Genomic DNA, 14,507 nt, shown 5'->3' on the forward strand with positions numbered 1-14,507 from the left:
CTTCCTCCTCTTCTTGGACCATGAAAACAACTAAATTGTCTGTAACAAAACAGCAATTAGGTTCAAGCCTTGGAGGTAATCAAAAAAAAATAATAGCCTTCTCTTTTCTCTCCGTCTGCAGGTGTATTCCACATTTTCCAAAAGAATCTTCTTCAGTAGAAGCTCAGGATAAAGTGGGTAGTCAATCATTTGATAAGGGTATCATAAGCAGACAAGCTACCTTTCCCTCTTGACTTGAATCCAAGTTACCAGTAAAGACTAAGAGGAGTTAGAACTCCCATTTAAAGGATGTTTAGGAATCACATTAGCACAATAAATGCACCATGCACTTTATATTGAGGCTTGTGTATTAGCGGAATATATCTTTGTGCTGGAACTTAATTGCTATACACCATTGGATATTGGAAGATTTTTGCACATCACAGAAAGTATGACTTCATTTCCCATACACAATGAGAAAAGTAGACAGCATTCTAAATTTTTTTAATTAATTCATTTTTCTCAATATAAAAACAAGCAAATAAGGAAAGCTAATGAATTAACATCAAAACATTTAAAAAACATATAAGCTAGTGTTCAAAAGTATATACCTATATAAACAAATAACAAATGTAATGAATCTTAGTAAAGTATAACCATGACAGACATCTGAAAGAGAGCCTTCCATCTTACTTTTTTCACCTAACATTGTTACTACGCAAACCATGGTGGTGGTGAGGAAGGGAGCTCTGCTTACAAAGTATGTGCTCCCAATCAGCCTGTCAATCTTTCAGGTTGGCCCAGTAGTGCAGTGCCAAGATGAGGTGTCCATTCTCTGCAATGGTTCAGAGTCACACATGATACAGTAAAACCTGCCTAGACTTGCCCTCACCAACATCAGACTTGCAAATATAACTTGCTTAACCCTTCCTAAAGAGATTAAGAAGAGAGAATATTCCAACCAGGGAAAGCTAGTTCCCATTTCTAGCCCTGGTTGACATGCTCCCATGAAACAAAGAACATGGAAACTGTGATTAGATCAGCTTCCCACTATCTCCAGGCACTCCCGAGCTTAGAGCATTGAATGAAGTCCCCAATCTATAATTTTAATTACCCAAATGTTTAACTCAAGTCACATTAAGTGTCCCTCTCTTGTCTTCCTCTCCTCCCCCCCAAAAAAGTCTCCTGAGTCCTGGGAGATCAGGATCACTTAACATAACCTGATGGCCTGTTTCTCCTACAACTATAACTCTCCAAGCAATCAGTGTTCAGTATTCTTCTGGGCACTTTTCTGTCTAGTTGGTACTATCCGTAACGTGTTTTGGGTAACACAATCTTCTGTTCAGGAAAAAACCACTTGTATATTTTAAATAAACAGCCACTAATAGCCTTGGCTACTAACATATCCATTTAATTGCTCTTAATCTAATTTTAATCTCCAATTGTACTTTAAGAAAAACTGATTCAGCAACGTACAATAGTTCCCACTTCTCACTAAATTCATGTTTTGACTGTCTATTTACAAGATTTGTTCATTTGGTCATAGTAGCATGTTCTCTTTACTTTTACCGCCCACTTTTACCGCCCACAGAGCAATTTCAAGGCAACTTTAGCATTCAAAAATCTAAGGGTTGGGGCAATAAATGAATGGTCGCAGCAGTAGAAGAAGCGTACTAGCACAGAAATGCTACTAGCGGTAGCTAGGAATGCAATCTTCCTATGGGCTTTCCATGAGAGGTTATAAGAAAATAAGAGGCCAAGATGCTTATAGCACTTAACCTGCTCAAATTGGCCCACTGTTCACTGCCCAGTTGGATTTCTTTAAGCGCCTAGAGAAGACCAGTACCTTGGCTTTTTCGTAATTAATTACCAGTCTATTGGATTCACAGTAGTCCACACAGTGCTTCATTAATGTCTAATGCCAACTCTGGAACAGGAGAGTAAAACAGCATTATCTGCGTACAGCAGAATTGATTCACAGGATGTACCCAGTTTTGGAGCATGACTATTCACAGCTGAAAGATCAGAGAGCATGACTATTCACTGCTGAAAGAGCAGAAAGATCACTCCGAAAGAGATTGAAAAGAGAAGGGGTCAGGACACAGCCCTGTTTGACCCCTCTGGAAATGGAAATACTGTCTAACAAAAGGCCTTCTTGGGAACATTTAATCCGGCAACTGGTATTAGTGTGCAGTTGCCTTATTAGGAAGAGAAGTCTGGCATCAATGTCAAGGGCAGCCAGTTCTGCCCAGAGTAATGCTCTGGGCACAAAGTCAAAATCTGCCTTTAAATCAATAAAGGTAGCATAAAGTTTATTGTTTGCATTAAGGGTGTATTTACTGGCTAAGTGTGATAGCACCAAGGCATGGTCCAAGGGCAATTTCCCTTTACAAAAGTCTATTTGTTCAGCCCCCACTGCACAAAAGTGGAGCAGCCACGACTGGAATTATGTGGCACAGTAGCAATTTGGCACAGATCTTCCCTATCACCAAAAGTAGACTGATAGGGAGAAAATTGGCAAGATCTGAGTAATTCCCTTTTGTTATAGATGGGAATCATAGTCACAGACAGTCAAGTCTTGGGAAACATACATGAGATATTTACTTGGGTAAAAAGAGCCAGCATAGGGGCCCACCAGTCAATATGAAATTTCAAAATCTCTGGAATTATAATATCAGGGCCAGGGGCAGCTCAGACACTTCTTGTGTTGAGACAAGAGGCCAACTAGATAAACCTGAGGGGGTAGACGGAGGAAGTCCATTACTTAAAATGTCATCTTTTAAAAGTCTGAAAAATAATTGTACCAAAAATCAGGGATGATAAAAGTAGGGGTAGGTGGCTTTCTTTTATTAAAGTTGTTCAACACAGCCAAGAGCAGCTTGGAGTTATTGGTAGTGACTGCCAAATGAAGGTGTTTCCATTGAGCAATAACATACTCCGTTTGTTTATCTCTAATTAACAGACAAAGGTTGTTCCTACATTGTATTAAATGATCGAGGAGATGCAAGACTGAATACGTACCAACACCACTTCATATCAGTAATAATGTCTGATATGGCATCTGTCAGTGTTTGAACATTTTCAAACTTCATTCCACGGCTAAAATATAGAAAGAAAACAATTTACTGTGAGTTTTATTGCTAGATCAGTGTATACAGATACATACTGTTCAGACGCCGTTCAATAATGATCAAACGAAGTCTGAAAATCAAAGTTATATCCTTAATATTTTCTACTACAAGACACAAATACAGTTTTTTTGTTGTATCGAGGCAGCTGAAGCTTTCTACTTAATAAACTCATATGAAGTAAGGCAAATGGCAAGGTTATCAAAATACTTTACAAAACAGCAGCATATAAAAAATCGAAATCCTGAATCAACAAAAGCAGTTTAAAAAACCAGACAGCTAAACCTTTAGAAATAGCTGCTTCTACATTATAGCAGCTTATAAGAAACACACATCAGTAATTTAATGGTGAAACACATTAAATAATTTATAGGAATGCATTGTTGGCCATCTTACCAGTGTTCATGAAAGTCAAATGAAACATATGTAAGGCTTGAATTGTTGTACAGTAAAACTTGTTTAAGGTAAGAATCACCAATAATTTTCTCCCGTCCAGCCTGGTCCACCAAGTTAACGATAACCTGTTTAATGTTAAGCAAATAAAAAACAATTATGCATCTTTCACTTTGCACAGGCTTTCAACTATACATAGAAATATGTAGGATGGGCGTTGGTAATGTGGTTTATTTATGGAAGATTGTTTACATATATTTGGCTTTTTTAACAATATTAACATGTCTTGAAATCCATAATTCAGATTGTAAAAAAAGTGAGTCGGAATATATCTTCCATTTCAAAAGTAATTAGTTGCATTATGTAAAAAGGACCTGCTGTTGCTGTTAAACTGGCAATAGCAGCAGAACAGAAAAATCTAGACATCTCAGAGGGGAATGGTTCCACTGTGCATGAAATGATGCTTTATTAGTTAACATTATCAAAGGGTTCACAGAAATAAATTTTCCATGTTGAAATAAATGTATTAAGCATTAGGCATTTTTTGTAATGTTTCAGAATGATAGCATGTCTTTCTGCATTTTCAATAACTATCATGCCTCTTTCTTTCCACAGCTAGGAGAATAAAATATTGTTATATTTTATATTATGTTATTTATTGAAAATCTAACTTTAAAAAGTTTATATGTATAAAGCCAACAGCAATTGTTTCCAGAGAACAGCATTTGAGAGGTTTCTGTTTCTCTTAGGAATACCATGACATCACAGTCCCACATTTGGACCCACTATGGCATATTGCTGAAACAGATTTTCAAAGCTACAGAATCTCTGCTGGAAGTAGGGATGCCAACCTCCAGATGGTGGCTGGAGATCTACTATTGCATCTGATCTTCAGGCAACAGAGATCAATTCACCTGGGGAAACCGGCCATTTTGGAAGGTGGAAACTATGGCATTATACCTTACTGAAGCCCCTCCTCTCCCAAAACCTCACTGTCCTCAGGCTCCACCCCTGGAGCTGGCAACCTAGCTCTATGGGATAGTTCTGCAACATTCAGAACTGGGAGACAATAGAGTCTCTTCTCATTCATGGGCAATCCCAGAAGTCAGCAAAGTCAGACATTTACCAGGACAACTGATAATTTTTCATTATTTTTCAAATGCTGCAGATCTACCCATTAAATATTTTAGTTCTGAGGGGTAGGAGGATGCTCTCCGATCAGCCAGTGAGTGCTTCATAGAGATCCTTCAACTGCTAGCAAGAATGAGTTTTCTCTAAGCCTGATCTTTAAGAAGCTTAAACACATTTGTCCTGAAATGGGTGACTGCAGTTCCATAGGCTTATGACTCAAATTATACAGAAACTATTATCAGACAAGCTGACCCACAGGAAAAAAAATCCTGCCATTCAAGTCATTTATTTCCCTTTAGATAACTTTGGGCGTCATGAGAGCAGAAGGTCAGGCTTGTGGAAAGGGAGAGGCAGTCCCCCAGCAATGTCAGTACACACCTCATTCTATCCCCTACTAAAACAGTGATAGATCTGTCTAGGTATGCTCTGGTTTTGTGTGACCGTTAGCAGTCTTGACTTGGTGGGTCTCTTCCTGAATTCCCAAGACTAATTTCAAATCAAAATCTGAGGTAAACTTCTGAATTTACAAATGGTTAAAATTCTGAAACACTTTTTTCTAAAAGAATTAAGAGTCTACATTAAAAAGTGCTGCATTTTATGTTCTTATTAAAACCTACCTGTTTTGTGTAAGTTTTCAATTGTTCTTCAAAATGTGCACGGAAGTAGGGGATAGTTTCCTTTTCACCTGAAGCAAAGAGACACAGAGTTTGGGGGATTAATGGATGCACTTATTGCATAGAGCAACTATGTATATGCACAGGTCTCTGGAAGGTCACTTAAAGAACTAAAGAAAATTGCTGATAAATAATTTAGATGTGAGAAGTACTGACAAATAAGTAACACAAGGATCTCTTTCCATGGGAGCGTTTGTTTGCAATATGGGACTGGAACATCTTACGAAGGGATCTGCAAGTCCTTGTTGTGGGGTACAACACAACTGCATGGTAACATTATAACACACCATATTGATTATGCATACAGAGCTGATCCTGTTGTTAACACAACTAACTTTCATGACATATCTACCCTACTGAAAATTCAGGGGCACCTCCTTAGGACATCCATTTCTCTAAAGCCTTGTGAAGATGTATCCTTTAGCATATGCTAGAATTGATAGAAGGTAAATTCAAGACAGTTGGTAAGTTATTTGAAAAGCTCCCAAATATCACATGTAAGGATGAATGTAATGTCTTTTAATGCTGTGTTTTCTTCATTTAACAAAGTTATGAAAATGAAAACAAAAACTTTTGTTTTCTTCTTTTATTTGAGAAGCTGTATGTTCTGGAAGGTGAACTGATAACCATAACTCAGTGGCACAGTTACCACAGCTTCTGGTCTTGAATTTCCAATCCCATCAAAAGATCTCCAAGCAACCTTCCAAGAGAACTGAAGTCGTGGCATTGTCAAATTGGCTTCATTGAGATAGATGGGCCATGGGTTTGCCTCAGTATAAAGTAATCCTCATAAATTATTTTAAAAATAGCTTCTCTGCTCAAGTAATGGCAATGACCTCAATTCTGCTTACCATTTAGATGAGCTGAATCATCAAGTACTACAAATTACAAAGACGGAAAGAGACAAGAAAGCTCAGGAAGAGGGTAGAATATAAACAGCACAGCAAATGAACTAACAGAAGCACACTATATTTTGTTGGCTAGCATTCTTCCATGAAGAATGAGTCAAAAGTTTTGTTTCAGTTTACTCCTCTCTATGTCAATACAACGTATTTAAGAAAGTGGCACATGAGGTAATTTATGGCAGGGAATTACACAGGCTTTTCTTCTAAACATATTCTAATCTTCTCATTTGATGCACACGAGTTTTAGTCCAACTACAATCTCAATTGAAGATAAGAGATTTGATTAAACCAGGGCCTTCTTATATACATGCAGAATATTGGTTGGTGCCCCAGCATTTCATGTAAAAAGCTTCCATTCACATGGTTCAGCTTGGATTGGATCCAACTCTTCTGTGAGTCTGAACAAGGTTTTATCTGTATTGTCAAAGGCTTTCACGGCCGGATTCAACTGGTTGTGGTGGGTTTTCCGGGCTGTGTGGCCGTGGTCTAGTAGATCATGTTCCTAATGTTTCACCTGCATCTGTGGCTGGCATCTTCAGAGGTGTATCACAGAGAAAAGTCTGTTTCACACTGTGTCTAGTGAGAAGGGAAAGTTTAGTGGCGTATATTGTCCATGTCCCAGGATGACTGGTTACTGATTGGTTCCCCACCCTGGGACATGGACAATATACCCCACTAAACTTTCCCTTCTCACTAGACACAGTGTGAAACAGACTTTTCTCTGTGATACACCCCTGAAGATACCAGCCACTGATGCAGGTGAAACGTTAGGAACAAGATCTACCAGACTATGGCCACATAGACCGGAAAACCCACCACAACCAAGGTTTTATCTGCTTTCTCCCTTTCTAGAGATCCCTGTGCTGTGTCCTTTAATATTCTTGCAGTTGAGAGGATCTTCCTGATCAGTGAGAAGCAGAATAGGGAGTTAAATCAGCAATGGAGAATCAGCAGAAATCCCTGTCAGGAAACCTTTGGGGCAAGACAAGAGACCAAAAGTTGATGCTTAAGTAAACTTGTCTGTTTATTCCCTCTTCTTGCTACAGCCCCTGTACTCATGCTCTTCAAGAGTTCTCTGACTCACAGGACTTGTATTTTATAGAACTGTATCAAAGGACTGCTCTGTTACCTATCCTTCACAAACCATCCCTCCCACAACCTGACTCCATTTGCAAAATGCTGCATGTTTGTAGAATAAGCAGTAACTAACCATTCGAACAGTATACCACTCATGGATCAGGCAAAACTGAACCATGTGGGTGGGAAGGTTTCTAGATCCTAGAATATGAAAGGAAGCATATCACTCCAGATACAAGTAAAAGGGACTCGACCAACCACTTTTATTATAGCATAAAGAATAATAAAATCAGGAATAAAACCTTAACTCTGGTATTGTAAAAACAGAACAAACTATCAGCTTTGTGTTACTTACATTTGTCCAATCGTGGCCGGGGATTGTATCTATAACCAACTTGACTCCAGAACACAGGGACAGAGCCTCTTGTTTGAACAAATGAGAGGGTGTGGTTATGGACATGAATCAGTTGTTCCGTCTCCACATAATTTGCCACATTCCCGTTTTTATCAACCCCTCTCCTTTTGTAACGCATCCCTATAAAACAAACAATGCTCAGCAAAGGGAACTAAGCCTTGTAACAGGTTACAGGCCTTGAATAATAATAGCATTTAGTCACATTGACAAATGCCTGGCTTTTTAAAAAAAACCCACAGTTTAGATCACTAGGAAGCTTACCTGCTCTATGACGACTTCTACGGGAGATAAGCGCCACAAGAAAACATGGATAAATGTCATCCACACAAATGGACTCCTGAGGTGGTGTCTCAGGACTGCTTTTCTCTTCATCTGAAGCTTCATTATAATTAACTACAAGCTCTTCAATCTGTACAAATCCCTGTATGACTGGGGTAATCCAAAAATCCACTTCAGAATCCTGTAGTTTGACATATAGAAATTTATACCTTCACCAACGTTGTGTATATAGACAGAAGCATTTCTACACCAGTGTTATTCAAAGAGATCTTACTTTTTTAAAAAATAAGCTAAGCTTTGCATGTAAACTGGCAGAGAAAATTCACCAGGAATCAGCTAGTCCTTAAAAGTACAGACAACCACTTAGAACAACATAATTTAAGAAAGATGATTACCTATTTGATCCTACCAGCTGCTTCAATCACCTGTATAAGAAACCTCAAGTCCTTTGAAACCTCAACTCTTTTAATAAAGTCCTCGAAAAGGAAATGATTGGGTGCTCTGTGTTTTAAAACTGAATAAAAGAGGCATACCAAGTCATTGCTCAGTGCTACTCTAGGATAAAGAATTCAGATAATGTTGTTTTGGAAGGGCAGCAGTTTTCTGATAGTAGCTGCTGGGCTGACACCCTCATTCCAGCTGGACGGAGAAAGAATGAGCAGTTCTCTTGAACATCTGAGATCCAAACTACTGTGACTGGCCACAAGCATGTAATACAATTCCCAAAGAACAGCCCACAGCACTCAGTCCTGATTGGAACTGTGGTGATGGTTGGGGGGAACCACTTTCCACTCCCATATGGTATTTTTAAAAATCAGAAATGCCCTTCTTCTCACATTGCTTTATACTCTGGAGGAACAAAAATACAGCAATCTTTTTGTATTACAGATTGAATCAGCTCAGGGGAGTCATTTATCCTTCAGAAAATGGCACAGGAAGCAAACAGTTCAACAAGCTAACGCACTCTTCTCTAGCAATACGGACTGAACCTCGGTCCTGTCTTCCCCTGCAGCTGCTTCATAGGATCAAATTAGATAGCTGGATTACCACTCAAGGAACTGTAGAGACAAGTACACTGTAATGTCAAGTCAAAGAACTCTGAACAATACAGCACTAATAAATATGGTTAATACTCTGAGAAACCATTTGGTAAAGAAGAAGAAGGTAACCATGTGCTCATCACAAGGCTGGCTTCAAATTCTCAAGCCATGATTTACAGGAAGGAGGCATTATGTTGCCACTATTTAAATTTTCTTTCACTCTAGTGTCTACTTCTGCACTATGAACTTAATGGCATAATCCAGGTTGTTTTGGCAGGCCCTGGTGGCACACTGAAGGCAGCACCACACTGCCTCCAATGAGCTTTCCAGAGGAGCAGGGAGACAAAAAATAGCAAAAATCCTCCCAGCCACTGGAAAGCCATCTATGGAACCCAAAAGTGTGATACAAGGCCAGGACCAGGACCACAGCACAACTGGCTGCACACCCAGGGTAGAAGCCAACCACTGGGAACATCTCAGTCTGCCCTGCCAACTGGGCAGCTCCGCAACAACCCAAACTTCCAGGTTTGCCCACTGTGGAGATGAGGGGGGGCAGGACACCAGAGCATTTGCTCCATGCACTGGTGGGGCTGCCCCTTATATGGTGGGGGGGGGAAACACATCAACATGGCCCTGCACTACTCCCTGTGCGGGTTCCCCCCCCCAAAAAATTGGGCTGCCTGAACCATAGCCATTTCTCTTGTTTGTTAAATTACAGGGTCCCACAAGAAAGTGGAACAGTTTGAGGTCCAGCATTTTACATATGTACATGCTTTACAATAAAAAACACTACTCACACCAATATTGATCAGATCTTGAACCATGTGCTTGTTCCAAAAAAATCTGTCATCAACCTGAAAAAATGAATTTTTCAAAAAATATTTAGATTATCAAGGCATCTCTCTATTCATTTTGAACAAGATTTCCAAACATTAACTTCATTTTTAAAGCCAGAAGGATAATCATTAGATACACACAGGTTTGTTTTAAAACCCTGTCAAAAACCAGAATGTCTTAGTACACCTCCTTACCTTCTTCCAAAGTGGCAAGTTGGCCTTCTCACATGCACTTTGCCTTTGCACAGAGTTAGTTAGGTCATAAGTCAAACAGTAATAAAAGGAATCTGGATCCATAAACATTTTCAACAATTCTTCTAGAAGTCTCCTTTCTAGTCTCTCCTTCTCTTTACTTTCTCTGACCTTAAAAAAATCAGAATATTAGAAGAGATATTATGTACTGAGCAAAAAGGGGGAAAAGCACAACTCCATTAACTCTTGTGCCCTTTCCTAACTACAAATAAAATTCTTCACACTCATATCTATAGTAGCTTTAATGGAAAAAGATATAGCTCATTGATCTCTCACAGGCTATGTCCTCAGTGGATCTCACTGGAAGATGTAGCTAATTATACAAAAAAGACTTTTGATCAGAGAACTGTACTGAAATAGATTTTCTTGCCTCCAAAGCCTCCTTCCAACCTACTTTCAGTTTAGTCTTTTCCTATGCATTCCTCTCTGGCCTTCATCAAATGTACGGGCGATCCATGAAATGTGACCTCATAAAATATTGTACCTTCAATTCAGATCTATTATTATGCAATTTAGAGATTCTATGGCCCTGACAGGGAAAAGGGCCTACTGTGTCAGGGAAAGAGATGCTTTGAAATCTGTCCATAAATTATTGTTGCTTCCATACAGGAGCAATTTCTCATTTTGCTCACATTGCCACTGAACATGAAAGGTCATTTGCAGTGGAAATGAAGCCCCAGCCAGCAAAGGAATTTTCTCCACTCTTTCCCCTTGCAGCCATTATTCACAAATCTCCAGGTGATTTTTTGCCATTAAAAAAATCATTAGTAGGTATACGGTTGTAGTGTTAGGACAATTTTAAAAAGTATATTAGGACAATTACAAAACTATGCAGCCTGTCAGGTATGGGAGAAAGGGTAATAGGCATGAAGGGAAATGGGGAAAAAACGGTACCAGATTTGGGAAGAGAGGTGCTGAAATTTCACACACTCACATTATACACACACCAAGCACAACTCATCAGCATGCCTTTCTGTTCAGCTGTAAACTGAAATTGACTAGAAAGTATTTTGGAAAAAGGAGAAAGGGAGATTCAGACAGACAAATCAGAAATTTGGCAAACTGGACATTTGGCACTTAACATGAAGTTTCATTTTTCAGGATTCATTCACATGTTACAAGCCAGCATACCCCATACATCCACAATAAGGACTTTCCTCCAGATATGCACTGTGAGTTCCATGCGTGGGACAATTCCCAAGTACAGTCCAATTCAGATTAGGATCACAGAAGAAGGGGATTAATGCTTCACCTGTGCCGTTTCCTAATCTGAAACAGTCCTAGAGAGCTACTATTTGCCCCACAGAGTACATGAAAATTTCTCCATTAGTACACATAAGTTTTGACGTAAATCAGTGTTGGAAATAGAAATTGAAAGTAAACAAGTGTACGGAAAATAAGGGGCAAATAATTTTTGGAATAAGAAGGTCAAGGTGAGAAAAAAGTTACAAGTGGATTGTTGAAGAGTCGCACATGGTTCCCAAGCCTGCTCTGGAATTTCTGAAAACTAGAAGTTAAACAATAGTAGAAGAGGCAGGGCAGATCAAGGGATATTTTTAATGGGGAAAAAATAACAGGTATGAATGAATAGAAAACATATGAAAGGTACTCTGAAATGTTTGGTGGAATAACAGCGTACCAGAAAATTCATACCACTTCACAAAACAGCTAAAAGCATGTTTTTAAAGCCCACCAAAAAACCTCTCACCTTCTTTTTATTAGAAGTAGAAACATTGGATTTAATCTGAGTGAAGGTCTTCATTAGAAATTTAGATTCATCTGGAGACTGTGTAATCTTTTCTGGCTTGTCTATCCCAAAATGATGTTTTTTACAGAGCTAAGTAGTAAAAACATGGAATTAATTTACAGAATGATACAGAATGATACAACAGTGAAAGTATTAAAGAAACAATAGATAACATTAGTGGCGTTTTAATCTGGACATTATGTTTAACATGCATAATTGTATTTTTCATCTCAGAATAGATTACAAACTTAGTTAAACAACCTTTACAAATAACAACTAAGAATCATTACAGTAGCTGTAATAAACACATTCCAATATGTGCAAGTACTTGAGACACAAGAGTAATTAGGCACAGAACTAATTTATCCTGCATATATTTGATATCTATGCATAAAAGATGACAGCAAAGCAGGAGAGAGAAATGGGTTTTATCCCAGAGGTCTGAGTAATTTCTAGATACCTGTATGGTACGTAGGTTGGGTTCTGGCTCCCCAATATTTATCTACAGTTAACTACAAATCGTCTAACTAATAAATGGTTTCAGAACAATCTTACCTCCAACTCCAGATCCTGAGGTTCTGCTTCTGAAAGTGGTACTGCTGCAATCTTTGTTACCTTGCATACTTCATGATCCCCTGGAAGCTTGCCAACCACTACTCTTTGGCGAATAAGAAGCAACCACCATGGCAGATCTGTAAGAAACCCACATCTACTAGTACTGCAACAGAAGGAAATACTTCTCATCCATTCTAGTTTATTAAGCAGCAAAAAGTTGAATTGATTCAGCTATAATAGTCTTCAGAACTTTTAAAAATAACAGCAATTTTAATATTCATATATCAAAGCAATATATCTTCCGCTAAAGGTAAATAGCTACAGGGCAATCAATGTATTTCCATGGAAAATTGCAAGAAGCCGAAGCAGAAACAGTTTTATGCAACATTTGCCTGGCTTGGGGAGCACTCTTTTACTACACACGCAGGGTATTCTTAGCCTGGGCCATTCCAACTCAGTGTTAGCCAGACTGGAGTGGGTAACTGCCTTGCTTGTATCCACCAGGAAACAACAGCATAGAAACAAAGTTTTCACAACCTTGTCTTATCCTCACCCCACCCCTGCTAACACAGAAACAAGTATTTGCTTGTATACTCTGAGGTGAGAAGTGCATCAATTCCACTTTGTAGGGGCAGTCATAAAACCAGGTCAATCTTTCTGGGTTCCATTTTTAGTTTAAAAGCAAATGCCCAACTTCCTAAGATAATACAGGAGCTCCTATCAAATACCAGTAATATAACTACAAAGGCTTTTTAGCCATCAAGTCACCCCTGATTTATGGAGACCGTTGGTGGGGTTTTCAAAGCAAGAAATATTCAGAGATGATCTCTTCATCATGGCCCTAGTATTACTTACAGGTCTCCCACCCAAATGCTGGCCAGGGTCAATCCTTCTCATATTCTGAGATCAAGTGAGATCAGGCTAGCGTGGGCTACTGGAAAGCTAAAACTGCTCTGGCAAAAAGTCTCCAACTGGTCCAGACCCCAAAGTTGCATGACAAACGCTGGAGAATAATAGATCCCCTTTCACCACTGTTCTCTATGCAGGTCATTTATGACTTTAAATGTTGTTTAAACAGAGGGAATGTATTGTGTAGTTTGACCCGGGTCATCTTAACCCCATCTTTCTACTGACAAACTCAGTATTTCATGTGAAACAGGTAATTTTTATTCACTACAGGGAAACAGGTAATTTTTATTCACTACAAAGGATAAGAGAAACAAGCTTGTTCAGGAAACAGGCCTAAAATCTATTTACAGGTAACAGAGGTTTTGCTGGCTCATTAAGTTTTATCATTTCAGTTGTCTGTTCTTCGGCTGATAGAGCAGTAATCAGCCAAGCTTCTATTCTTGAGTTGAATATTGGCCTGGCCTCAATACCAGGAACTTCAATGCAAACCTAAGTTCCACCTGAAAACTATAAATCTTTAGCCAGTTTCCCTCAGAATTGCACTTCAAGGCAGTGATACTCTCTTCCTAATGTATTCATTATGCTAGACTGCTTTATCACAAAAGGCAGTCTCTGAGATGTGAAAAGTCTCCTGAGAGACTATTTTCAGCCCATCCGTCTAAGCAGAAATCCTGTCTTCAAACATTCACTGTTATAGCCAGCCCATACTCAAAGCGGACTCAGTGACCTTCAAAGCTTCCTAAATACAAGTTCTCTCCAACTTAATTTTCTGGAGAAACAAATGCTATTGGATCAGAGCTGATCATGGAACAGCTTTTTTCCTCTCACTCCCCTCTCCATCTAGCTTCCTCGGCAATCTATCGACCCTGTGGCTGTTAGCTGCTCTGTACACATACCAAGCAAGCACACAGGGGACTGGTGACTGGCAGAAACCAACATGACCTTTGCAGAAACATCCATCCTCTCCCACTCATATGAGGCAGGCTTGGGAGCAGCCATCGCACCCACCTGGTAACTTGGGTTGAAATGAAAGGAATACAGCAACACATAGCTAAACTGGCTCTTGTCCATTAGGCCAGGACTGTCCTGGCTATTTCTCTAGCAGTCCTGCAGCTTACTAGAAGGGAAGTGAACAGTATGTCTCCTGCTTGTATTGAGGGATTCTGAGTTACCCTCTTAAAGAGGCA

At 39.2% G+C, this 14,507-nt stretch overlaps 1 protein-coding gene across 1 annotated transcript in view; it reads right to left on the minus strand.

Moving 5' to 3' along the window:
* The window catches only part of INPP5F (inositol polyphosphate-5-phosphatase F), a 46,421-nt gene that overhangs the window by 10,785 nt on the left and 21,129 nt on the right, over positions 1-14,507 (minus strand). The window contains exons 3-11 of the mRNA XM_048505947.1: positions 12,412-12,548; positions 11,818-11,946; positions 10,053-10,220; positions 9,819-9,875; positions 7,964-8,162; positions 7,643-7,822; positions 5,249-5,316; positions 3,504-3,628; positions 3,001-3,078 (exon numbers count right to left, since the gene is read on the minus strand). Of these exons, the coding sequence (XP_048361904.1) occupies positions 3,001-3,078; positions 3,504-3,628; positions 5,249-5,316; positions 7,643-7,822; positions 7,964-8,162; positions 9,819-9,875; positions 10,053-10,220; positions 11,818-11,946; positions 12,412-12,548 (1,141 nt within the window). The remainder of the gene's footprint in view (positions 1-3,000; positions 3,079-3,503; positions 3,629-5,248; positions 5,317-7,642; positions 7,823-7,963; positions 8,163-9,818; positions 9,876-10,052; positions 10,221-11,817; positions 11,947-12,411; positions 12,549-14,507) is intronic.

This window comes from Sphaerodactylus townsendi, linkage group LG08, assembly GCF_021028975.2.
Source record: "Sphaerodactylus townsendi isolate TG3544 linkage group LG08, MPM_Stown_v2.3, whole genome shotgun sequence".
NCBI classification, from domain to species: domain Eukaryota; kingdom Metazoa; phylum Chordata; class Lepidosauria; order Squamata; family Sphaerodactylidae; genus Sphaerodactylus; species Sphaerodactylus townsendi.